The following is a 26,003-nucleotide window of genomic DNA, read 5'->3' on the forward strand; positions in this document are numbered from 1 at the left end:
GCCTTCTGAAGTCCTACAGAGATCTTGATAACTTTGACAAATCACTGGAAAGTGTAGCAGATGGATTTGCTGCGTTATTTCATTAAATTTGGCTGTTCCTCTTCATGTACTATCCTGTTCAGGGCTCTGGGACAGAGTGTTTTGTATTGTGGTTTTATCTCCATGCAGCTCTCCCGTTCCCATCCCACAGAACTATGGGAATAGAAAATTCAAAATTCAGGATACTCACACTAGATCAAATCCCACATACACTCAAGTCTATTTTTATTGCATGGCACCCTCAGACAAGTCCTGAGAGCAGGTGAGACCCCCAGCCTCCGAATCCTCTGATCTGGAAGTTGTGATGAGACACAATTCTTCCATGATATGCTGTGTGCTCTGTCCTTATCCTCAGCATGAGGGAAGCCCTTGCATGTGTTTGGTTTGCTTGGGACATTATACTTTATGTGCTACACTGAGGCTGAGTTAATAAGAAAATCCAGTGATAGCAGATGTAACCTTGGCACTTTTAGTTACAGAATCATAGAATCAAGAATATCCTGAGCTGGAAGGAACCCACAAGGATTATCAAGTCCAACCCCTGACCTTGCACAGACATCCCAACAATCCTACCCTATGCATCTCCAAGAGCATTATCCGAATGCTCCTGGAGCTCTGGCCAGCCTCAGGGCCATGCCCATTCCCTGGAGAGCATGTTCAGCACTCTCTGGGGAAAGAACCACTCCCTGATACCCAGCCTAGCCTTCCCGTGACACAGCTCCAGCCCTTCCTTGGGTCCTGTCCCTACTCAAGTGGAGCAAGTGGAGATTGAAACTGCTCCTCCACTGCCCCTTCCTTGTGAGGAAGCTGCAGACCCTGAGGAGATCTGACCTCAGACTCCTCTGCTTCAGAGTGATTTGAGATTTGAAGTTTATATAGCCACTGAAATTAATTCTGTCTTCTGGGTGGTTTATTTTTTTTAGTTTTCTTGTTACCCTAAATGCACTCTCCATGAAGATTATGGAAGGCTGTGGGAAAACAGACAGTTCAGTGACTTGGAGTTTGTTTTGGGAGAGGTGAGTAGAATTTATTGGAGAGGTGCCAGTGGGGGTGTTACTGTGTGTGTGGTGTGTTTGCCGGGAAAGAGCAAATTGTGCAGTGGTTGTGCCAGAAACCCTGGGAATGAATCACTGGTGAACTGTCTGCCTGGTTTAGAAAGTTTCACTCATCCAGATAAATATTTAAAGCTGAAATGGAGAAAAAAACTTTAAACTGAGAAGATCTGTGGGCCACTGACTTAACCTGAATTTATTGAAACATCTATAAAGTTGCAATATTAAAATTTACCAATGACCTCTGTACTCCCAGGTCCCAGTTGCCTCCTGGGAAGGCAGGTCAGTGTTTTGTAAGCCCATTGTCATTTCAAGAGCCATTTTTAATTACTGAAATAAAAGAGAATGAAAGAAAGCAGTACAGGGGAATGGTTCTCTAGTAATGAAAACAGTTTAAAAAATTAACAGAGAACAGGTTTTCTGAAGATAAACGTGAGAAATTGTAACTTACCTGCATTCCTTTTGCAAAAACAAAAAGCTTGAAAAAGCTTTGCAAAGCTCAGAGAGCTATCCTCAACAATAGGTAAAATAAATTATGGCAAACAACGGCAAAAAACATAGTTTTATTTTGAAAATGGAAACAGAAAATCTGGTGCAAGAATAAAAAGCACCATATGTGATACAACCTTTCCCACTCAGTGAATGTGACACAGTGAGTGGCTCTTTCCCAAAATGGTGTTTGCCAGTAGCCTTTGGGGAAATAGGTGTTGAATTTCATCTGTATGTGCAGGGCAGATGTAAGGCTGCCTTTGTCTCTAACTTGAAATCTATTGTAACCTGGGGTTCAGCCCAGGTTTCTATGACTTCTGCCATCTGCCATGACTATGTGATTTGGAGATAAAAGTTTAATGTTATTTTTACCTTTGCCTTTGGCAGAAGGAGGAGCGAGTCCGAGGGCACACTGCTATCATCACCGCTCGCTGCAAGTGGCTGAAAAAGAAAATCATGCACGCCAGGGAGAGGGTGAAACAGGTGAGTATTTTGGGAAAGTAGTCTTACAGCAAGGTAAGGCTTATCCTGCCCAGGTTTGGGAGTAAGGTTGTCAGGAGAAAAGTAGTATCTGCTGAGACAGTTGGAGGACGGGAGCAGTATCTGATGCTAAGGTGCTCTTGAGCAAGTAAAATAAAGAGGATCATTAGTATTAACGAAGGCTATTGGATGTGAATCAAGAGTGTAACATGGAGGAGCCAGAGTTAATCCAGTTATCTGGATTTGACAGTGTGGTTCTAGGAAACTCTCGGAGCTGTCTGAGGTCTAATCTTGTGGAATGCCCCAGAGAGGTGTGTACCCTTCCGTGTGGGGGAGGTGAGAGCTGTGTCATGGCCCACAAGATCAGACAGCTTAGAGGGAAGAAAGGCAATGCTAAGGGTTTCAGCTGCCTCTGGTCCCTTAACCTTTATATTTTCTTACTTTTTCCAGAGGTGGAAATCTGGTGCCTCTGATCACTGTCTATTAATTTTGACTACTTCCAGCTTTTCAGCAGCAAACATTTAATGGCTTTTGGGGAGATAGCAGTACACAATCTGCAGTAAGATGTGGATGCCTCACTGCCTCCCAGTTAATTGTTTTGCCACTGCAAAGGCTGTGGGGAAAGGCTGTCAAAGTGAAACTTGAAGTAACAGAGTGCTTTAAAATACTTTTGTGCAGCACTTTGTGCTCTGCCTTTGCAAGGCAAGGTTTGTGGAATCTACTTCCATCTGTCCCTCCTTCACAGAGTGAGGCTGTCCCTGCTGTGGGCAGAAATGTGAGTTCAGTGCAGTTCGTTCCTCCCTTGCTCTGATGTCCTGCTTCTGACCTGTATCCAGGAGCTTACTTGCATTCTGATCCATGTGTGTCCCAGGATATGGAGCAGTAAGTCTAAGACATGAATTCGTTATTATCTTGAAGATGATCCTGAAGCTAAAGAGATCCTGGGTATTGGAAGAGTGTGGAGTAAAGAGAAGGATCCTCTGGTTTGGTGGTAACTTGTGTGAACTGGCACAGGCTTGTGCCATGTTTGGGTGGTTTTCTGTTTCATTAGAAATCAAAGCAAGACACTGAAGAGGAGGGACACAGCACATACCAGAAGGATGGGATTGGTGGGAATGTCAAGCTGTGCCGACTGCAGCCACTGCTGGAAGTGCCCATCCGAGAGGCTGAGGCCCAGCCCTTTGAGGTGCTCATGCAGTTCCTGTACACAGATAAGATAAAGTATCCCCGCAAAGGTAGGGCAGGGTGAAGTAACACTGGCACTGGGAGGCAGGGGGGGCAAACATGTTTGGAAATAGCAGGATCCAGCATTTGCAGGTGATCAGTCCTGTTCTGAGCACTTAATTGCTAACCTGAGATTAAACAAAAAGCAGATTTTTAGCAGAGCATACTAACCATGCTTGGCTTTTTTTCCTAATTATTTTCAAATACCAAGGTAGAACATGTTCTTGATCATTCCAAAAAGGTGTAAAAAATCCCAAACAAACAAAAATATTATGGCATTTTGAACATCACAGCATCCAGCTTGGAAGGACCATGTATCTTATATCCTGGCTTGGCTTATTTCCTTTTTCTGATATTATTTTGATCTATTTTAAATTCAGCCCACGCAGAAAGGTGTGCAAGCCAGTATTTACCACCTGTTAAAAATCCAATCTGAAGGAATGCCTCAAGAAAGGAAAAATCCGTTTGTTGCATTCATTGAAGTTCTGAGTTAAAAACACTTGTGGGTGGGGAAGTAATAGCCAGAGAACTTGCAGCTCCCTGGATGACCAGGGAGTCCAGCTTCTGGCTGTGTGAGTGGTGAGGGCTGTGGGGCAGTGGGTGTGAGTCTGGATAGGACTGGATACAGTGAGGAACTCCAGCTGCTGGGGCTGGAGAAGCTGCAGCCTTGGGGCACAGTGAAATACAGTGAGGTACAGCTGTCCTAGCACTGAACTTTGCTTCAGCTTCACTCCAAGTTCATCCCTTTCTGCTAAGGTAATTCTCAGGGAAAAAAGTGGTGCGTGTCCATTTGTTGCAAAGCTTTCCCTGTGAGGTGGCCTGTCTGAGAATGATCCCACTGACTGGGGATAAGGGAACTGCTCCTTGGGTTCTGCTGACATTGCCAGATCCTGCTCCTCACTGTTCACTGATCCTCTGTACCCTCGCCTTAGGACAGACTCAGGACAGGGGAAGACTTGGACCCCTGAGCTCTTCTCATGGTTACAGGCTTCCCAGGCAGCCTGCCCCGCTTCCCCAGCCCATGAGAGGTTCTCACTGGTGCTCCCCCTTCTGCTGGGATCCTCCATGGGCCCTGCCCTGCTCATTTGTATTCCTCAGTTCAGAGAGCAGCACCCTGGGGAGCCATCAGGAGGCTGAGCTAATGGAATTGGGCATGCTCATCAAATGGGATTTTCCAGTTAGACACAGAGAAGGCATGTGACATGCAAAAGGGTTTTTCTCTATTTAAAAACAGTTAGAGCAGATGGGCAGAGATCTCCTGTGAGGAAAGCAAAGGCCATGGGGGTTTATTCCTTGAGTTGGTGTCCCCAGTAGTCCCATTCCAGTGACCTATAAGGGTCCCCTCTGCTCCTCTCTCACTTCAGCCCTTGTAGACCAGCTGTGGGTCTGTGTAGGCTGAAGCACAGAGTGAAAGCACAGAGTATCTTCATAAGGGTCTGTCAGAATCAGGGAGCTGATTGTTAATGCTGAATAAAACCCAAGGGCTCCGGCATGGCTTTTGGCAGCTGGGCACTGTGAGAAACAGGGCTGCAAACTCCAGGGCTTGTCAGGGACTTTAGAGAATTCACTTTCTTTGGAGGGTTTAAAAAAATTGTGATCCAGATGGTCACAAAATCTTTGTCTAAAAAATACTCTGGGCTGGCTTTTGCATCCTTCAAATTTGAACCTCCTCTTCTAGTGTTGATTCAGATTTTATCTCTAACCAGGAATGGAATTTTTTCTCTATAAAAATACTCCAGCCACTGCCTGTTGTACTGTTCCAATTGCTCCAGTTGATATAAAAGATGCTTTTAGAAGGATTCCTCTAGGTATTCTGTGAGCTCTCCAGCAGTTTTCCCTCTTGCAATTTCAGGTCATGTGCAGGATGTGTTACTCATTATGGATGTGTACAAACTGGCCTTAAACTTCAAGCTCTCTCGGCTGGAACAGCTCTGCCTTCAGTATATTGAAGCATCTGTAGATCTGCAGAATGTGCTCATTGTGTGTGAGAATGCTAATAAGCTTCAGCTGGATCAGCTAAAGGTAATCACATTCTGAATACAAAGTAACTGATAAGAAAATTTAAAAAATAAAATGTAGTAATTACATTTGGCCAAAGGTACCAACTTTTGCAGATTCATCATTCCTTTAATTACAGTTGCTTGAGTATATTTAGCAGTGGTTGTCCTGCAGTGGCTTGTGATATTATGTAGGCTTTTTTCAATATGTGCTCAATATTTTTGCATATCTGCTTTGAAGAATGTCAAGGGCAGAGTGACTTTGGTTCTTCATCACTTCACTCTTGCTGCAGCAAGATGGAACCAGTGCATTTCTTGGTCTTGCTGTGTTATATATATTGACACTGCAGATAGGTTCTTTCATTTTCTAGGTGGAAAAATTAAACTCAGGCTTTTGCAATGAAAAACAAAATGTGCCAGTGATTCTCTGTCTCTGTGGTGGGTGAGAGGGTTTTGGGTGTTTGATGGCAATCAGGGTAGAGTTGACCCCTGTCTGCAGCCCAAGAGGTTCCAGCACAGTGCCCAGAGCCAGTTCTCCTGAACCTGCAGGGAAGCAGCTCCTGCCCCCAGTCCCAGAGTGAGAGCAGGACCTTGCAGTACCAGCTCATGATATTCAGCCTGTGCACACCAGTGACCATATTGCTGGTGGCTGCAAGCACAGTGAGGCTGCAGAAATCAGTATGCAGCAGCATTTCCTCAGGCACTGTGTGTGCACTGCATTTGGGAGAGGAAAGCCTCCAGGAGGAAGCAGCAGGGCCAGCAGCAAGCGTGTAAATGCTGGCACGGCCTTTAGTTCATAGCACTGTGGTGGCATCAGCTGCCCAGAAGCTCAAGCATTGGTGGATCAGGTGCCCCCTCCTGCCCTGGCTGCCTCTGGAGTGACAGGGGCTCTTACATACAGCTCCAGCTGGGCAGGATCACCCTAAGCTGGCATCCTCTCTGCTCAGGTGCTCCTTAGTCATCATAGGTGGGTCCTCTGTAGAAAGCTGCGTTCTGGCATCCAGGTCATGATTTAAAATGTTTCACAGGTGAGTCCTGACAGATACCTTTGGATCCAAGGTGAAATAAACTGTTAGAAACAGACAGTAGCAATGATTCTTTGAGTGAGCTTGTACCCGCCTTATGATGAGCTGGTGTAGATTGCATTTATTGCTTATAAAAGTGTCCTGAGGAGAAGCCTTGTTTCATACTGGGGAGCAAAGTGCCCTTTTTTTGTCTCTTAACTGTTTAGCATTAGGTCTGGTTCATTTGTCACCTTTTCACCACACTGATTTTTGGAAGACGTTTATCATACAAGAGCCTTCCAGAGCTCTTGAACTGTTTGCTGTATTTATGGAAAAGGTTCAGGCAAAACCCGCGCAAGGAATCCTGTTAGGTCTTTGGACCCTTGATGGAGAGTGTCAAGAGTTAAGATCTCTTCACCCTTTTAATTAACTTTTGCTGTCTAATTATGTTGAATTATTATGAGATAGCAACCAATATTCATTATCTCAGTGAAGTTTTCAGTATCTCCTAAGATTCCTGTTATAGAAAGCTTTGGAGCAGCTTGATGGACAGGTAATCTCTAGTCAAATTTTTCTAGATGTTTAGAATTATCCTGAATTTCCTGTTCAAGTAGGAGCCTAAATGGTCATTTAGGAAGGATAAGGATATCATGGTTGGATAGTTCCAGCTGCAGGATGCATGTGGAGGGTCAAAGGAAAGGATGGCAGATGGAATATGTAGTAAGTAGCATTTATGGGATGCTGTAAGATGACTTCAAACAATAAACCATAAATTTCTTAGTTGATATTGATATATTTTTAAGGAACATTGCCTGAACTTTGTGGTGAAGGAATCCCATTTTAATCAAGTCATAATGATGAAGGAGTTTGAGCATCTTTCTTCATCCCTCATTGTCGAGATTGTCCGGAGAAAGCAGCAGCCTCCTGTCCGAACACACTCTGACCAGCCACTCGACATCGGTAACCTTCCTGCTTTATGGAGTAATTCCTTGTGCTGGTTTGGCTTTGCTAATGGTTTGTTTAGCCTGGGGAGATGTCTGGGAAGCAACCTTCTGCAGCCCACCAGTTCCCAGCTGGAATAACTGCTCAGGCTCTCTCCCGGACTGAGACAGAGCACAGTAGTTCTTTTTCCAGGGAGTTTCAATCAGAACGGTGTCCCATGGAAGTACTTGGGAAATATAGTTGTGTTCTTGCAATAAACCATCCTGATCCTGTTCAGAGAGATGAGGGACAGAGCAGAAGGGTGTGAAGAATGATCCAAAAAAGGCACTGGTTAGTCACTGTATGTGGCTGAAGGGTGACAGAGCTGAGCAGGGAAACAGCCTGCTTGAAGGTCTTCACCAAGGAGGAGCAGAAGAAAGGAGGATCTTGTGACTAAGGCACTGCTCTGTGTGCATGTGTGAAAGGCACTGGAGATAGGGAGCAGAAGAGAAAGATGTGATTTACAGTTTTATTGTGGAATTCATCAAGGGCTGATTTGGGACTAGTCTTATTCAACATTTTAACATCCTGACCAACAACACAAGGAATGTAATAATGAAATTTTATAAGGCCACAAAGTTCAGAGGCATTGGCAGTGTTGGTGTGAAGTACTGCACAAAAATAATTGGGAACTGAAGAGAAAGAGAAGGAGGCTAGTCCTGGAAGGTCAAGTAGAAAGGCTTTGGCTGAGATTTGTCCCACGGGGAAGAGGTGCACTGATTGGGAAGCTGGCACAGCCAGATCTGTATCCAGAGCTGGAATGGTGTGAGAGACCCAAACGTTAAAAGCTAAAAGATGAACTTTGAAAATTTGAGTGAGTTTGGAGCAAACTTGGATGTACTCTATTTCTCAGTTGTGTATTTACAAAGGTTGATTAAAATACTGTATAAAAGAAGCCTTTATTGCTGATTTGGGAAAGATTTTTTATTAAGACACCAAATTTCTTATTTCTTGAGGTTGGAAATAGTGCAAAGGGAGGGGAAAAATCAACTTTCACATCTGTAGAGAGCACCTGTCAGTGTGGCGACAGCTGGAGTTTGCTGTCAGTGGCAGAAAGCAGAGCTGACAGGTTTGGTTCTAGGAGGGGCAGTAGGGAGTGAGCTGTAGTGGGGAAGGAAGGGTGAAGCTCATTTTGCTCTGAGATTATGAGGAAGGACTTGATTCAAATTCACACTGAGAGTCCCAAAGCAAAGAGGGGTTGGAGCTCTGACTTGTCCATGTATTAGTTTGGTAGTACCTGGTCACCTGAAACTATCATGTCTTTATTTCATTATGTTTGACTTCAGGAACATCTTTAATTCAGGACATGAAGGCTTACCTGGAAGGAGCTGGGACTGAATTCTGTGATATCATCCTGCTCCTAGATGGGCACCCACGGCCAGCCCACAAAGCCATCCTGGCAGCTCGCTCCAGGTGAGCCCTGTTCCTGTACCAAGAGTGTGTGTGAAGGACAGTGCAGGGCTGGGCAGTCTGTGCTCAGCTGGCTTGGTTTAGAAGACAGAGAGGAACTTAAATCTCCCTGAAGTGTTAAGATGCAGCTTTGCTCAATGAGTGTAATAAGCCTTTAAGCAGTAGTGATTAAATTTTTTTTTTCTATTTGATACCCAGCAGGGAAAGATAGGAAGAAATTAGAACTGCAGAGATTCTGCAGAGGGTGTGTGAGAAGCTGCACTGCAAGACAAAGCATCTGTAAAATCACAGGAAGGGAAAAAGGGTGGAAAACATAAGGTGGTTTCCGTGAAGTGGAAAGCAACAGATGTCCACTGAGGTCAGAAGGAGCCTTCTGACAGTGAACAATTTTTATTGTATCATGTGAAGCTTGAATTTCTTTCTTACTTTCTGATATTTGAGATTGGTTATGAATAAACATAACAAAAAATTGTGCATGACAGGGACTAGAGTGTTCCCATGCTTTGTGCAGAGAAAGGAGTCTACTGTGCTGGTGGTGGGAATGTTCTCCCTCCTCAGGGCATGGGTGAAGTGATTTGTCCTGCACCTGTGTGTTCTATGGACTTTATGTTCCACCAAACATTAAGTGTTCACATAAAATTTCAAATACCATCACAATTTTTTCCAGACCCAGTAACAATATTCAGTATTAATTACTGTGGTATTTTACCAGAAGCATTTCACAGCTCTTAAAGCAGCCCTGATGACTGGCAGCCTATAGATACCAAGGAAATTTATAATGCTTTAAGCTCTCTGCTGGGTCTTATGCAAATTAGAGAAAAAAATCAAAGCACTATGTGTCCTAATTTTCAAGAAAGAGACAAAATTCAGGTAGTTCTGATGGTAATTAGGGGGATTGTATTTGGAGTTTTCACAGGCTGACATACATGAAAAAATACATCAGCAGTGCTTTTGCCCAAGTTGTCACCTGCATTTGTTGCTTTGGAAGCTGCAGTTCTGAATAGCAGCCTTTGAACAATACTGGGTTAAACCATCTGACTGCAGAATGTGTTATATCAGTTTTATTTCCCTTTCCAGTTACTTTGAAGCCATGTTCCGTTCCTTCATGCCAGAAGATGGACAAGTGAACATTTCTATAGGTGAAATGGTTCCCAGCAAGCAAGCGTTCGAGTCCATGCTTAGATACATCTATTATGGAGAAGTGAACATGCCTCCTGAGGACTCCCTGTATCCTTAGATTCAAAGAAGTTGGAGGATCTGAGTGCATGTCCAGCAGATCACCTTCCTTTTGCTTTGGATTGCCTGGCACAGACTGGGAGGAGGGTCTGTCAGGGGGGTATCTTCGTTTGAAAGACAGCTGTTGGTTAAGAAAGGCAGGAGCCTTTCTTGAAATGGACAATATAAACCCCCTCTCTCCAAATTATTATAATTTTGAAATTAAGGGGCTCTCAGGCAAAGATATGGAAATAGGAATAATAGTTTTTTTACTAGGAAAAATTAAAATAGAAATAAAGTATTACAAAAAACAATCCAAAACACTGACAGAGTCAGAATCCAAGCCGAGACCCCATCAGTCAGTCAGGGTGTTGGCAGCAGTCCCATTAAATGGTGGCTGCAGCCCTCCTGCAGTGACAGGTGTGGTTCTGTTGGAGCAGTGCTCCTGTAGAGGGGTGTAGTTTTCTTCTGAAGGTCCAGTGATGATGTAGAAGGTTCTGGTTTTCCTCTGGAATCCAGTGGGAAAAGGCTGCTCTGATGTTCCAAATCTCAGATTTTATCTAGGTAGGAAATGCTTGGCTCCTGCCCCTGGGTGGAACATCTCCCAATGGGATGATGGAATTTTATCAGTCATGCAGTGGGACTCAATGGCCCTTTAACAGGAGACATCTCCTGGAGGGAGGATGGGTTGTGGAAAAGATAAAGAAAAGTGTCCCACCTGGTTTAACAGCTGGCCCATTAACAGAGGATATTCCCCCTCCCTGACTTACAAGGGATGGGTCATGGAAGAAAGAACAAACACAGCCTCACCTGGTTTCAACAGATGGTGATAGAATACATACTTTTGGTTACATCCTGCTTTGCAAACCAAGACAGGGGGGTTACCAGCAGGCTCTGCACTTCCACTCCTCACAGGGATTTGTTTGCTGTCAGCAAATTGCTCTCACCTTGGCTTTCTGGTTTATTCCTCAATGGGATGAACAGATACCTCTTTGCAGCACCTTACTACTATGGCTTCTCCAACAACAGACTTCAGGCCTACTGTAAGCAGAACCTAGAAATGAATGTCACAGTGGAGAATGTTCTCCAGGTAACTGTCCCCAAGCACTTCAGTTAGTCACTTAGAGGAAAGCCAAGGGGTCTGGTCAAGTGGGTACCCCCAGTGCCAGGTCACTGAGACTGCCCACACCCTTCAGTGGCAGTGGCCCTATGCGATGACATGTGGGGGCCCAGCCTTCAGCAGCAGAATTCCTTACCTGGTACTGTGTCACTTCCGTTCCTGTGCTGCAGGGTTCAGCAGGTACTGCTCACCTGGCTCCTCCTGGGCTCTCATCCTCTGTTACAGAACTGTGTTTCTAAAGGTCTTTTTAAGATGACAACATGCTCAACACTCAACTATAAACCCTTTCTGGCAGACATTTGTTCCAGGGCAAATGGTGGTCTGCATGTGACTTGTTTCATCAGTGATGCTGACAGGATCTGGCAGTAGAATTTGAGCTAACAAAAAGTACTGTGTGGTAAGAAAGCCAATGCCAACTCCCAGACAGGCACCCTGAACCTCTGCAGCACAAGCAGAAGCAATTCCTGCTGATTTGCTCTTGAGGACTCCTTACATTTAAAATCCAAGGCTTATTTTTGAATAGTTCAGAAAATACTCAGTTTGTAATGCAAAATGGAGATGTTCCCTAGCCAAGAGGAGTTAGCTGCTCTGGGTCAGGATTGTTTGTGCATCTGAACTATGCAGAATGGAAGTCACATTTTTGCTCCTGCTCTAGATTTTAGAAGCAGCTGACAAGACCCAGGCCCTGGATATGAAGAGGCACTGCCTGCATATCATCGTTCACCAGTTCACCAAGGTTGGTTGCATCTTTTCTGTGGCTTTTGAGAGCTGCTGTCCTCTGTCACTGTCTTGGTTAAAGACACGTTCACATAGAAATTAGTTTAATTCTTCCTCATGTGAGACAGCTGAGAGCTGACTGCATGTTACTGACAGTCGCTGGCAGGACTGCTAGGCACACTTCTCACACCAAAGTAAATTGAAGACTAGAACAAGCTAGTCTAGGAAGGTGAAGCCCTTCCAAGCAGAAGTTACCTTAAATTGATTCCATTTCCAGTTGTTCCAGCTGTTAATTTTGTGCCATGCCCTTGTTGGGTTGGTTTGTGTATAGCAGGGTAAGCTTGTTGTGTACTGAGGGCACAAATCACTAGCAGTTATCAGTGTGCACCTCATACTTCCCTTGAAGTATTCTCTGCTATACATGTTTTATTGTCATGTGCTCTAAAACAAATTACCAAGTCCTGGCTGGGCTCTCTGTGATTTCCCTGTTCAACAGTTGGACTCCATGGTCTTAGAGGTCCTTTACAACCTTAAAAATTCTGTGGTTCTGTTTTAATGGGATTATGTATTAGTGGCAGGAAAGGTCAAGAGCCTGATGTGCTGATACACCTGTCCTCACTTGAGAGAATAAGGATATTGTCATTTAATTGCTCTTATGAAATGTGATCCCTCCATGAGAGTTCCCCAGCATGTCATCAGTTCATTGCTCAGCTCATTAGCATTGCTGAAATAGATAAATCATAGGAATTAGGATTTCTGGATGCTACACACATACTGATAATAATTCCCTAGTTAATATTCAAGTAGATTGCTCTCCTTTGTATATTTAAACTCACAATCCTCCTGAGGAAGAACAGCACTGCTGTGTCCCATTAATGTCCGGAGAGGAGACAGAATGGTATTCAGGTTCTTCATTAAATGCCAAAGTTGCTGGAGCATGATGCATTTTACATTCAGAAATAACTGAAATTGCATAAAAAGCATTGAGAGTGGAGCCAGCATCCAGAAATCACTCCCAGAGGAGACTCCACAGCATGAGGTTGCAGCCCCTGCCTTCATCCTGTCTTATTTTCTTCTGGCCCCATGAGTCCTGTGGAGGAGCCCAGTTCATCAGGGATGGGGAATGGTCCCACTGCAGGGTACAGGACATTCCTGGGGTTGGGGTCAGTGCCTTTCAGCCACTGAGGGCTGAAATATCACAGTATCACTTCCCAGTGGAGGCCACAGGAAGACAAAAGAGATGTGATTCTCCCCAGAACTTACAGGGGGAAATGGACACTGCAACACTGGGAGGCAGCAATAGAAGCTGGAGGGCATTCCTCAGCTGGACTTCCTCACCAGGATGTGGGGAAATGTGTTTTATTTAGACTGTTGACTGGTAGAACAGTGTTCATCAAAACGTGGCTGGAAGACTGTCAAGCAGATGTGCACGGAGAAATCTCAATTATGCAATGTTTTCCCTTGGCCTGAGAGGCCTCAGTGTGTGATTCTTGGCCTGGGCTGGGTGACTCAGCGTGGCTGGGCACAGACACTCTCTGCTCTGCTCCTGGGCCAGCCACGAGCTCTGAGGGGGGTTTGTTCTCAAGCACAAGCCCGGTGGGTCACTGAAGCACAGGCAGGGTGGGTCCCTGGCTGTGGGATCTCCTGTTCTTCCAGTTACTTAACACTGTTCTGGATTTGGACTGTTGAGGAGTTTTCTCCACAGCAGGAGCCTTACTAAAGAGCTGTTTCCTGGAGGTTCACTGCTTTGGGCAATGTGTTTTCAGGCTCTCGTGTATCAGTGTTGTGCAAAAGCCCTAATAAACCTGCTGTTGTGATGTGTTTGTAGTGACACCCTGATGTGTTCAGTGCATGCTTGGGGTAGGGGCAGGATCCCACCAGTGCTAAGGGGGTCTCCCTCCCAGTCCTGGCAGATCCTTAGAATGGGGATATTGTTGCAAGCGTGTCCTGAGCTCTTTCTGAAAGCATCCTCAGCCATTTCCTTCCCAGCCTTCAAAGGTTGCTCAGGACATCTTTATTCTTTATCTCAGTGCAGCTCTCTAGAGTGAGGTGATAATGTCAGTTCAGGTAAGGCAGTAGATGAGTGCTTGGGCACAGTCTGCCTGGAAGCTGGATGTGTGTTAGTGCCTCTAGACAGAGGGATTACTGGCTCCTTACCATGAGGTTGAGGAGAAGGAAGGAATGTGTAGAGCTTTTTGCTAACAGTTGAGCTTCTGAACAGTCCAAAAGCATAAAGTTGTAGATTCTCATCTATCTGGTGGTGGAGGTTTTTGTTGGCACGTGCTCCAGTGACCTGTTTTGACTGCAGGAAGAAAGCCAGCAGAACCAGCATGGACACTGAGAAGAACTTTTCCTCAGGAGCAAAGGGATAACGCCCTGAGTCACATTTTCAGTGCAAAACCACAGATCTCAGATCTCAGGCTGTGCTGGTGTCCAGCACTGCTGCTAGGAGAATGCTCCGTCAGTGTCTTGTAGCACTTGGACTGTCAGTACCAACAGAGGGGCAGCTCTGGGGGCAGATTCCTGCTGCTCTTTACTCCCAGCAGTCTGAATTCGGTTCTAAGCCCCAGCTGGAGCCCCATGGTCTGTTTTCTGCAGCCCAGCCCCACAGCTGGGATCTTGCACCATCTGTGCCTAGCCACACTTGCTGTGGGGTGCCAAGGCTAAAAAGGTGATACATGAGCTGTGATTTAGGGAGGGTTTCAATTTCTTCCTTTTTTTTCTGTTTTGTTTTCCTTGAAGGTCTCCAAGTTGCCAAATCTCCGCTCGCTCAGTCAGCTCCTCCTCCTTGACATCATAGATTCCTTAGCTACTCACATCTCAGACAAGCAGTGTGCAGAGCTGAGCGCAGACATATGACATGCCTTGGGTAATCCAACTTCTCATTTGTTCCTGAAAAACACTGGCACTGTAGAGCTAGCTGTGGTGTTACCTATGGAGTAGCTCAGTGTCTGCCCACTGAGCAGCCCTGCAGGAGCAGGGACCACTGAGGTGCTCTCTTTGGATTTCCTGGGTTTGTACCTTTGTGCGCTGTTTGGACTTTGTTGCATTTGTTACCCAAATGTAAACTTGAAATCATTGCAGGCCTGAATTAATTCCATGTGGTTTGGGGAGTTACTAGTTCATAATCAAGCCCATTATTACTTTCATACTGTAAAATCAAGCAGTCATGAGTAAGAGTCGCTAATCCTTTGAAACACAATATTTAAAGAATGCTATTTAAAGAGCTTCAGCTGACCCAGCCCAAGGACTGTAATGGGAAGTCAGAACGAAATTGGGAACAAGAGCACATGGTGTTCACAGGGAGATTGGCCCTTGGGCCAGAATGTAGTGACTTTTCAGAGACCCCATGGTGTGGATTAACAGATAAGCCCCTGTGCAACTGCCTGGATTGGTGGGCTGTGGGAATCCAGACCTATGCTCTGCAGCAGGTCAGACTGAAAGATTACAGCAGTCCTCTCTGACCATCAAATCCATTAATCCTGTCTTGCTAAGCCTTTCTAAATCTATTTATTAATAAAGAATTAACATCTTTTCCTGGCATTTCATGATTGACTTGGGTTTCATTTTGGGGAAAAATTAAGCAAAAAACGTTCTGAGCTTGATGAAGGTCACATTGTTAAAAATAAGTGTGTTACATCTTGTTACTAATTTTATATTGAAGTGTCTCTGTGAGCCCTTGCCTTTGCAGGAAGGCAGAGTGTCCTTCCCAGCCTGTGCAGGAACAGCTGCTGTTCCCTCCCCTTGCAGCACCGAGACCTGTGCCGGATGCATCCCACTCTGCAGAGTGGAAAGAGGAGAGGAGAGGAGAGGAGAGGAGAGGAGAGGAGAGGAGAGGAGAGGAGAGGAGAGGAGAGGAGAGGAGAGGAGAGGAGAGGAGAGGAGAGGAGAGGAGAGGAGAGGAGAGGAGAGGAGAGGAGAGGAGAGGAGAGGAGAGGAGAGGAGAGGAGAGGAGAGGAGAGGAGAGGAGAGGAGAGGGAGAGGAGCTTCACCTCTCCTCACAGCTGGATGGTGTTGGTTGGAGAGCACCAGAAATGTGGTGTTGGTAAAGTGTCTGGTGGTAGAACTATCTCAGCCCTGCCCAGAACCCTTGGGGCTGCCTCGGGAGAGAGTGACAAGCTGGGAATCAAAACCTTGTCCTGCTCCAGCTGCAGGGGCTGCTCTCTGCTTGTCTTAAGTTGGAATGGTGCAGGATCCCTGTAGAGACATCCAGCTCCCAGCCCTCACATTCCCACCTTTGCAGCTCTGATTTTCATTCAGTGAAGTGTTGGAGCAGCAGTTGTGAGCTCATCAGCATCCCACAGCCTGACACACCTGCACGTGCTCTGCTGTGACAAGGGTATTGCAGTCTGTGCAATGGACAACATGTCATGTATTTCATCCAAGGGAACTGCTCTAGGGACCACCCCATCTGTCTCCCTGGTGGCTTGCTCAGGTGAGTCAGACCAGAGGTGACAGGTGCTTTTGGGAGTCAAGGGCACCTTTTAAACCAGAGGGATTGTTTCCAGGTGTCTCATAGATAGTAGAATCTCTTACCAGAGGTCATGATAATTTTAACTGACAGGCTCTGTTTCCTGGGAAACCAGATTGGCAGCTGGAAAAAGGTTCTACACTGCAACTTGTAACACCACTACAGTCTATTTCCAGTAATGCTGATCCACTAGAGGACACCCATTGCCCAGGGAAACCTCATTCTCTCAGGCTGAACAGGTTGGTTTCAACCATGCCATAAGCAGCCCTCTTTAAATCGTGAGCCCACTTGTGAGGAAATGCACAACCTCTGCAGCCTCTGAGCAGGCATTGTGGGGTCTTGGCTTCATGGGGGGTTTGTAGGGACAACTGTAGGGGCCAGAGTGCTGGGTCAGAGATTTACTGTGAAAACTTGTAGCCCATTGAGATTGGCCTCTGGGCTGCTGTCTTGCAGAGTGCCAAGACACTTCTCTGAGGATACCCCCGAGTTTCCTAGGAGATCCCAGGATGGGAGGTGGTGTAGGGGCTGCACTGGCTGTGGGGTACACATGAGCTTCCCAGGGCAGTTAGGTGTTCTTGTTATCACCACCTTGTTACCATTATGGCCAGCAGGCTCCCAGGTTACTGCTGTTCCTGCAGCCTTGGGCAGTTTTGTACTGGACTTTGTGCAGTCATATCCCTGCATTAGATAAGGAAAATGAACACTGCCTTATTCCTACAGTCTCTGCCACGTGCAGGCCCACTGGCTCTTTAAAGCCCTTGGGACTGCTGGTAGGACAACAAAGGCACCCCTTTCTTCCAACCCCGTGTGAGCACCAGCATGGTGGCAAAAAGCAAGGTGGAGAATCAATCCCCAGCTCCTCTGGACCAGCAGCTGGAGCCAGGAGGTCCCAGCTTTGCCACACTGCACCAGCTCCCTACTGCCCCTACTGTCACATGGGACCTGTGGCAGCTGGGCAGGAGCCTAGCAAGGAGCAGTGTGAATCACGGCCAGGAGCTGCTTCAACCCTCCAGGCACTAAGGCCAAGCCCATCCCTCCAGTGCCAGGATCAGAAGCCAGCAGCACCCCAAGTGCCAGAGCAGGGGTGGCAGTGGGGCAGGGAGTCACTCTAAAGTGGCCCGTGGTTCACGGGGAAGAGGAGTAACACAGAGAAAAAAATGACACATTTTAATAAGGAAATGTGCAGTGAGTAGGAGGCACTGAGGTCCTGCCAGTAGGAACACCGGCGGAGGGAGCAGAGCCCAGGCTGCCTCAGGCCTCAGCCCCCCCCAAGCCCAGGATCTTCTTGACATAGTTCTGGACGTTGACGTGGAGCTGGGGAGCCGTAGCAGAAAAGGTCTCCATGGCCAGGGCCCGGGTGGCCTCGGAGCCGCCCCACATGGCACGGTACAGGGGCAGTGTATACTTCTGCTTGCCCTGCGGGGACAGCGCAGTTACGGCCCAGACTCCGCCGCGGCCCCAAGGGTGTCGCCCCCCATTGCCCCTGTCCCCAGCACTTCCAGCCTCGCCCTGCTCTTAGCGAGGCGCAGTCCATGGCAATGGGACAGGGTGGGGAATGTGGCCGGGGGCAGCCCTTGGCACTGCAGCACCTGCAGAGGGGAGAACACCTGGACCTTGGGGAAGGAGCAGACCCTGAGAAGTTCATGCAGTTCAACAAGGCCAAGTGCAGGGTCCTGCACCTTGGTCAGGACAGGATGGATGGAGGGATGGAGAGCAGCCCTTCAGAGAAGGACTTCGGTGACAAATTTGGTGGGACCTGGTTATGTGCTCTCCCAGCCTGAAAACCCAACTATGTCCTAGGCTCATCCCCAGCAGCGCAGGCAGTGGCTGAGGAGAAAATTCTGCCCTCTCATAAGACCCCAACACTGGAGCACTGCAACCAGCTCTGAAGTCCCCAGCACAAGACACACATACACAGAGCAGATCCGGAGGAATCATGGGAGCTGCTCTGAGAGCTGGAACACCTCTGCTTTGGGACCAGGCTGGGAGAGATGGGGGTGTTCATCTGGAGAAGGTTCCAGAGAGACCTTAGAGCCCCTTTCAGTGCCAAGAGAGCTGGAGAGGGACTTCGGAGTGACAAGACAATGGGGAATGGCTTCCCACTGCCAGAGGGCAGGGTTAGGTGGGATACTGAAAAGAAGTTCTTCCCTGTGAGGGTGGTGAGACCTTGGCACATCCCTGGAAGTGTCCAAGGCCAGGTTGGACAGGGCTTAGAGCAACCTGGGATAGTGGAAGGTGTCCCTGCCCATGGCACAGGGAGGAATAAGATGAACTTTAAGGTCCCTTCCAACCCAAACAATCCTGTGGGACTATCAAAAGCAACAGCCAAACCCTGTCTCTCTGGTACTGAAGGCCCTGTGCCCCATGCCTTCTCTCCCCACTAGCATGATTCTGGGCACTGCCACCACTGCCCAGGGACAAACCTGGCTGTGCAGGAAGTCCTTGACTTTGCTGTACTCAGCCTCCAGGTTGTTCTTGAGGATAATCTGGCACCAGCGCAGTCGCAGCTCAGCGTTCTGGGCCTTGGAGATCTTGGGGTACATCGTGCTCAGCCTTTTCACATTGCCTGTGAGAGGGGAGCGGTCACCATCCCCCATGGGGCTCTGACCCAGCTCTCAGCCCCTGCTCCCAGGGAACCCTGTGAGTCCATCCCAGCTGTGCTGCAAATTCTCTGGGATCCTCCCAGCCTTGGGTAAGCCCTGACCCCTGCCCAAGTGACCCCCACCCCCAGCTCTGGAGCACCCTGGGCACTTGCCAGCTCTGGGCAGGACAGTGCCCATGTTGGGCCTTCCAGGCTGGGCAGCCCTGCAGAGCCATGTGCTGGTGGCTTGGGGTGCCAGGACAAAGTGGGGGGAGATTCCTCGGCAAAGAGGGAGAGTTGCGGTGACATGGGGACATGACAGCCCAGCAGAGCCAGCCTGGGGACAGCAGGACTGCAACGTTCCCATAAATCCAGGGACATGCTTCCCCTGGCTCTCCATCCCCCACCACACTGACCGAGGCTTCCCTGGAACCAAGACCCAGTTGGAGAGGGGCTAATGGCCACACACCTGTGTGTCCTCCCATTGTGCCCTCACATCCTCGGCCAACTGGCTGGACTTGGGCTCATCATCCTGTGTCTCCTCCGGGCACCAGAGCCCTGGGAGTGCCCTGTCACTCACCTTCGGGCAGGGGGGATTTCTGCAGGACCTGATCCAGGAAATAGACCAGCTGGTACGTCCTCCAGCCCGTGATGTCCACAGCTTCGATCGCCTCCATGTTCAAGCCATCAGCTGCCCAGAGCTCTGCCAGCTCATCTGCCGGCCTCATCAGCTGCTGCCCCGGTGACAGGTCAGGCAGGTAGGGCGGCCAGCCCGGTGTGTTCAGCCAGCGATCAAATTCAAACCCTGCAGCGAGGCAGGGGGGAGAGCTGGGAATAAATCCCTGAGCCACACACCAGGTGATGCTGCCCAGAGCCCCCACTGTTTTCTCCCAGTGCCAACAAACCTGCCTGAGGATGGTGGCCACCACAAACTAATGGGGTGAGGCCATCAGACACGTGGGCTCAGGGTGTGCCTGTGGGTATCAGTCCCAGTGCCACAGCAGGATGAGCTGCCTCCAGCACGGAAAGTTCCTGCCAAGCCTGGATCTCCAGCAAGGCTGGGCCAAGCCCAGCATGCTGGTTGGGCTTGATCACCAGACTCTCACCAGGCTGAGTCATGAACACCCCACGAAACAGCACCCAAGTGCAGAGCAGGGACTGGGTTTGAACGGAAAAAAATCAGGCTGAGCCGCCACGTGCCCAAGCCTGGGCCTGATCCCAGCTGGCCAGTGCCATCCATGTCTCCTCCAACAGAGCCGGGCTGGCAGCAACAGCATCTCCAGTAAAACACCCAAACCAACGTGCCAGGGCTCCAGGGGACACAGGCAGTTCTGACACCTGCGGGTGCAGAGCTGTGAAGCAGCAGCCCCATTCCCTGGCCAAAATGGTGCTGTACTGACCTGGGATGGAATCCACGCCTTTCTCCTTCAGCTCTGGGAAGTACTCCAGGAAGAACCCAAGGGTGTCATCTGCAGTGATGCTCTGGAACTTGAACCGGTTCACATAGGCCTGTGGGGACAGATGAGGCTGATGCCAGACACTCTCACCCCAGCATCTGGGGTGCTTCATGTCATGGGGGAACACTTGCATCCCCCTGCATCTCCAGCACCTGCTGATAGCATGAGCCTAAGCTCTGCCTTCATCTTACTCCCCTGTTCACATTCCCGTTCCCCACCTCTTCTCCCCAGCTACCCTCTCAGCCTGTCCTTCCCAGGATCCTGCTGTGCTCTGACCTCCTGCCACGGCATTTTGGATGACTTTGCAGCTCACACGCACCTGGAGGAAGGCATCAAACTTGCTCTGGTTGCCCACAAGATGGGCCAAGTAGCTAACGAAGCAGTACCCCTTCTCATAGGGTGTTTCATTGTATGTATCATCTGGATTGACACCTAGAAAAAGGCAAAATCCTCAGAAATCATCTGCTCACCTGCAAAACACAGTCCTCACATGCACCAAGACTCCCCCATCTGTGTTGGGCACAGCCTATCCCATCGCTCCTACAGCCATTGTCTCTCCCAGGTCCCATCACCCAGGCTGCTGTTATTGCCAGCCATGGAACAGCCTGGCTTTCCCCAGCCCACCTGTCACTGTCCCGCACCTCCAGAGCCCAGGGGCACCCCACAGACCTGGCTCGATCACCACCCGCAGCTTGTTGAGCGGATGGTCCTCCCCCGTGGCGTCCATGTGCTGGCGCAGGAGGGCCCTTCCCGTGGCAGCCTCCAGGCAGGTGTAGGGCAAACCTGGGCAGAGAAAGTGGAGGCGTTCAGGGAGCCCAGCCAGACCCCTGCACTCTGCAGGCACGGCAGGCACTGTGACAGGAGAGGAACAGTGTCAGTACATGAGCTGAGAGAGCAGGAAACCAATGCATGTGGAGTTGGGATGGCAGAGCTGCATGTAGGGAGGCAGGGAGGTAACCCAGCCCCAGGCAGCGAGAGATTTTTTGATCCACTTAAACTCGTGTGGATACAGCAAATTGTCCTGGGAGAACACGAGCTTCTGGACAGGACTGTGTCGGGGGGGAGATCAGGACAGTTGGTATCAGCTCCACATGGGAGCTGCAGGAGGATGAGGAAGGCGAGGCAAGGACACAGTGCCCACATTCCTGGCAGGGGTTAAGGGGGACTCTCCATCTCAGAGCAAAGGCTACTGGAAATCACCAACTGATCTGGGCTGGAAGGGACACTAAAGATCATCTTGTTCCACCCTCTGCCATGGATAGGGACATCTTCTGCTAGACCAGGTGGCTCCAAGCCCCATCCAACCTGGCCTTGGACACTTCCATGGATGGGGGAGCCACAGCTTCTCTGGGCCACCTGTGCCAGTGCCTCCCCAAACTCACAGTATCTAATTTAAATCAACTTTTTTTTTCAGTTTACACAACCCCACAGGGCCTTGAGCTGCTGGCCTTCACCTCTTCTGAGATGCAGTGCAGGCTCTATCCCCGCTGGCACTCAGAGGGACGTGCTGAGCTGTGGGATACAGCCCCCAGACCCACACAGGGCTCAGTACCCCACAGGCAGGCACAGCCACTCACCATAGACCTCAGTGGAGATGCGCCTCTGGGCGTACATGGTGAAGCCCTCGTTCAGCCAGAACTCGCCCCACGTGGCATTGGTGACCAAGTTGCCAAACCAGCTGTGGGAGATCTCGTGGATGATGACGTCCACCAAGGAGCGGTCCCCAGCCAGCAGGCACGGCGTGACGAAGGTGAGACAGGGGTTCTCCATGCCACCAAAGGGGAAGGAGGGAGGCATGAACAGGATGTCGTACCTGCCACAGAAGGTTGGGCTCAGACCCCACCACACCTGAAGATGGGGCTGGGAAGAGAAGGAAATTCTCTCCCTGTCCCTGGGGAACCAGATCCTGCAGGAACCTTTCAGCCATACCTGCCCCAAACATAAGGTCCAAAGAGTTTCTCTCCAACCACAAGGAACTCCTCAATCACTCCATCATACTCCTTCTTGGCAGCCTCAATGAGGCAGGGCTCAGCCCAGACACGGCTCCTGGCCAAGTGCAGAGAAGAGGAAGTTTAACCATTAGGGGACTTTACCTTGTTGCTTCATCAGACAGAAATTGCACAGGTTTATTCCAAAGAAAAAAAACCTTGCTGATAAAGGTATCTAAAGAGGCCAATAGTACAAATTTCTGTGATTTCTTTCCTTGTCTGAATGTCAAAGGGCTTTTGTATGACTGCAGTGGCAGCCAAGAACTCAAGAAAGCACCAGCATGTAAGGAAATGTGGGATCCTCCATGCTCAGGGACCCACTACCCTCATTCACAAGCAGGGCGACATGAGCAGAGCCAGGGACCCTCTTGAAAGTGAGGGGACACAGCATCAAGGCTCCTTCTCAGTCTCCAGTTCGAGAAGGACCCTCATCCCATGAGCCCACAGTCTGGTGACACAGACAGGGAGTGACTGTGCCATGTTTATGGCCAGTGTCTCTGACCTCCAGGGCCCTGTGGAACAGGGAGAGGCAGGAGGTAGCTGCCACAGGAGCTTCACTGTGAAGCTCCCACAGCTCTGGAGCCCTCCTGAGCCCCTTACCTTGGGCCAACATCAGCAGATACAATGTCCCCAACAACCAGAGCGATCAGGTAGGAAGGGATTGGCTGCGACATCTTGAATACAAAGGTGTTATCCTTCTGCTTTTCCCAGGTCATGGCACTCATCACAGCTGTGAAGCCCTTGGGGACCTGAACACATGGATAAAACCATCCATTAGATCCACAGCATACATAGTGGGAGGCCAGTTAAGCCAGCTGGGACACCACAATGTCTGATGGCAAATGTGTCCCAGCCTGAAGGTGCCGGGGCCATGGGCACTGCAGGCTTTGGGGAGCAGAGCAGGAACACCCCGAGCTCCCACTCGGGATCCCAGCTGCATCCCTGCAATACTGGGATAGCTGGAGCTGCCCCAGGTGCTCCTGGAGCTACCAGGAGATAAGGAAATGCTGGAGCTGCAGGTGTGGAGAGGCAGGCAGAGGATGCAGATCCCTCAGGAGCTGGCTACTCTTCCTGTTCTTGCACAACTCGTTTTTCCTGTTCCCAAGCCAGCATGGAACCCATGGCCATTCCACCAGCCTAGGCTGAGCCCAGGGAGACTGATCCAGTGTCCCCTATCCCAAACAGGGGGTGAGCCCTGTGGTGCACAGGGAATACCATTTCCTTGGTACAGAGAATGACACGAGAGCTCAGCAACAGCCCCACCCCACACTCACTCTGTGGCACCAGGGAAAGAAAAATAAGTCAATCCTGGCATCACCAGCTGATGCCACCATGTGCATTGGCAGTGGCTTGGTGTCACACCATTAAGCAGTTCCCTTGCCCACAGCAGGCCAGCACACCACAGTGGCCCAGTGCCAGTGCCACCACATGCCCACACACAAAGAGGGAATTTGGATTTCGTGCCATCTCTGGGGATCAGCAGCTGCTCCTTCCTGGAAGTTTGGCAGCCCCAGAACCCAGCATGGCCCAGCACCACCACCTTCCTCCAGCTGTTTTCCCCCAAACTCGGCTCCTCCTGCTACAAATGCCAGGAGTTCAGGCAGGACAGCCGGCCGACACATGCACCTGCTCCCAGGCACCTGCAGCTGGGGAGAGACAGGAGCACCATGGGACTGCATCTCTTCATCCAAAAGGGCATATAAGAGAAAAACAGCCCAAGTACAGATGAGTGATTTCTCGGCTGGGGCCTGAGGAGGAGGGTTTGAAGCAGTGTCCCTGCTGTGATGCCCAGTGCTTTGGCACATTCCCTGCAAGGGACCCAACAGGTCAGAACAGTTTAAGCTGGAAGGGACCTTAAAGCTCATCTTATTCCACCCTGTGCCATGGGCAGGGACACCTTCCACTATCCCAGATTGCTCTAAGCCCTGTCCAACCTGGCCTTGGACACTTCCAGAGATGGGGCAGCCACAGCTGCTCTGGGCAACCTGTGCCAGGGGTTCCCCACCCTCATAGGGAACAATTCCTTCCCAATATCTCATCTAACCCTGCCCTCTGGCAGTAGGAAGCCATTCCCTCCTTGTCCTGGCACTCCATCCCTTGTCCCTACTCCCTCTCCAGCTCTCCTGGAGCCCCTTTAGGCACTGAAAGGGGCTCTCAGGTCTTCTCACAGCCTTCTCCTCTCCAGGTGAACACCCCCAGCTCTCCCAGCCTGGCTTCAGAGCAGAGGTGCTCCAGTCCTTGGATCATATCCATAGCCTCCCTTGGACTTTCCTCCCCAGCAAACTTTGCACTCATGGAGCATTCTGCTCTGGGTGGGTGCAAGGGAATCACCCGGGCAGCTCCTCGGGCTCCGCTTACCTTCACAGTGGCCGAATAGGTGAACTTGACTGAGGGGGTATCAAAGCAGGGGAAGAAGGACCTGTTGAGGACAGCCTGGCCCTGTGTGTACATGTAGGGCTTCTGCTTCCCCGCCGTCTGCTCCGGGGATAGCCAGCACACCTGGGGAGGCACCAAGACCCCAGTGAGGGGCAGCTCGACCGCAGCTGCTCCTTATGGAGGGAGCTGAGAAGGGGCTCCTCACCCGGGGGTGCTCTGACCACCCCAGGCCTGGTATCCCCTGGACCAGCCCCCAGCTCCCCCCGGGTCTGGCGGCCCCCAGTACACACCCAGTCCTCTTGGGTCTTTGCGGGCCTGGGTGTCCCACCGGGCTCGGCGTCCCTTCCATCCACCCGGTCACCCGCCGGGCTCGGTATTTCTTCGCCCCACCCTACTCTCTCCGGGCCCGGCGTCCCCCTGCTCATCCCGGTCCCGGTAGCCCCCGCTGTCTGCCCACTCCCCCTCGGGCCCGGTGTCCCCCGGTGTCCCACCGCTCACCCCGGGCCCCTCGCCCGCCTCGTAGTCGATGAGGAGGGTGAGCAGCTGCCCGGCGCGGGGGGCCTGGGGCAGGGCGATGTGCAGGGCGCTGCCATAGCTGGCGAAGGGCCGGCTCTCCACGCGCAGCTCCTGCCCGGCCGCGTCCCCGGGCCCGCCCGGCGGCGGCAGGAGCGCGGCGCGGCTCACGGCCAGCGCGGGGTGCGCGTCCAGCCGCAGCTCCGCGCCCGCGCCGTCCCGCTCGCACCGCAGCTCCAGCCGCGCCCGCCCCTGCAGCCGCCCCGCGCCCGCGGCCGCGAAGGACACGCGCAGGTCCAGGTGCAGGTGCCGCAGCGACCACGGGCCCGCGCTGCTGGCCGAGGCCCTGTCCCGCACCGGGGACGCGTCCGGCACCGGGGCCGCCATCGCCGCGCCGGGGCCGGGACCGGGGGCGGGCCGGGGCGGGGCTGCCCGGCCGGGGCGGGAGGCGGGTCCCGTCCGGGGACGGGCTCGGGGCGGTCCCGGGAGCGGGGAATGGAGAGGCGGGGAATCCATGGGTGGGGGATAGAGGGGGCCCACCGGGGGAGCCATGGATGGGCAATGGAAGGGACCCGTGCGGAGATTCCCTCGGGCATCCATGGATGGGGGATGGAGGGAAATCTATGCATAGGATCCATCGGGGATTCGTGGATTGGGAACGGAGAGGCATCTATATGGTGGATCCATGTTACGGGGATGTAGGGGGATCTATGAGGGACCTATGGGGGTTCCAGAGAGAATTCAGGAGAAGGGGGGAATCCGTGGCTTGGGCAGAATCAAGAGAGATCTGGGGGAAATAGGGATGGGAGGAATTCTTTGGGACGAGGGATCTAGGAAAATCTATGGGCGGGGATCCATGTGGGGCGGGGGGTGGGAGGGGGGCAGCAGA

The 26,003-nt window shown here is 50.5% G+C and overlaps 2 protein-coding genes across 2 annotated transcripts in view; one reads left to right on the forward strand and one right to left on the reverse strand.

Annotated features, from left to right (window-relative positions):
- LZTR1 (leucine zipper like post translational regulator 1) overlaps positions 1-14,958 on the forward strand; it is a 35,184-nt gene extending 20,226 nt beyond the window's left edge. The window contains exons 11-20 of the mRNA XM_062509340.1: positions 963-1,055; positions 1,968-2,063; positions 3,112-3,295; positions 5,137-5,306; positions 7,089-7,245; positions 8,553-8,679; positions 9,754-9,903; positions 10,876-10,981; positions 11,667-11,747; positions 14,471-14,958. Of these exons, the coding sequence (XP_062365324.1) occupies positions 963-1,055; positions 1,968-2,063; positions 3,112-3,295; positions 5,137-5,306; positions 7,089-7,245; positions 8,553-8,679; positions 9,754-9,903; positions 10,876-10,981; positions 11,667-11,747; positions 14,471-14,587 (1,281 nt within the window). The 3' untranslated portion in view covers positions 14,588-14,958. The remainder of the gene's footprint in view (positions 1-962; positions 1,056-1,967; positions 2,064-3,111; positions 3,296-5,136; positions 5,307-7,088; positions 7,246-8,552; positions 8,680-9,753; positions 9,904-10,875; positions 10,982-11,666; positions 11,748-14,470) is intronic.
- A 2,492-nt stretch (positions 14,959-17,450) lies between these two features.
- On the reverse strand, positions 17,451-25,501 carry RNPEP (arginyl aminopeptidase). Its single transcript, XM_062509501.1, has 11 exons — positions 25,100-25,501; positions 24,584-24,724; positions 22,826-22,974; positions 22,167-22,283; positions 21,815-22,050; positions 20,907-21,020; positions 20,557-20,669; positions 20,181-20,289; positions 19,361-19,585; positions 18,623-18,765; positions 17,451-17,615 (listed from the first exon to the last, which is right to left on the reverse strand). Exons 1-11 carry the CDS (start codon positions 25,499-25,501, stop codon positions 17,451-17,453), a joined length of 1,914 nt encoding a protein of 637 aa, XP_062365485.1.
- Positions 25,502-26,003: the final 502 nt, after the last annotated feature.

Source organism: Cinclus cinclus, chromosome 27 (assembly GCF_963662255.1).
Source record: "Cinclus cinclus chromosome 27, bCinCin1.1, whole genome shotgun sequence".
Classification (NCBI taxonomy): domain Eukaryota; kingdom Metazoa; phylum Chordata; class Aves; order Passeriformes; family Cinclidae; genus Cinclus; species Cinclus cinclus.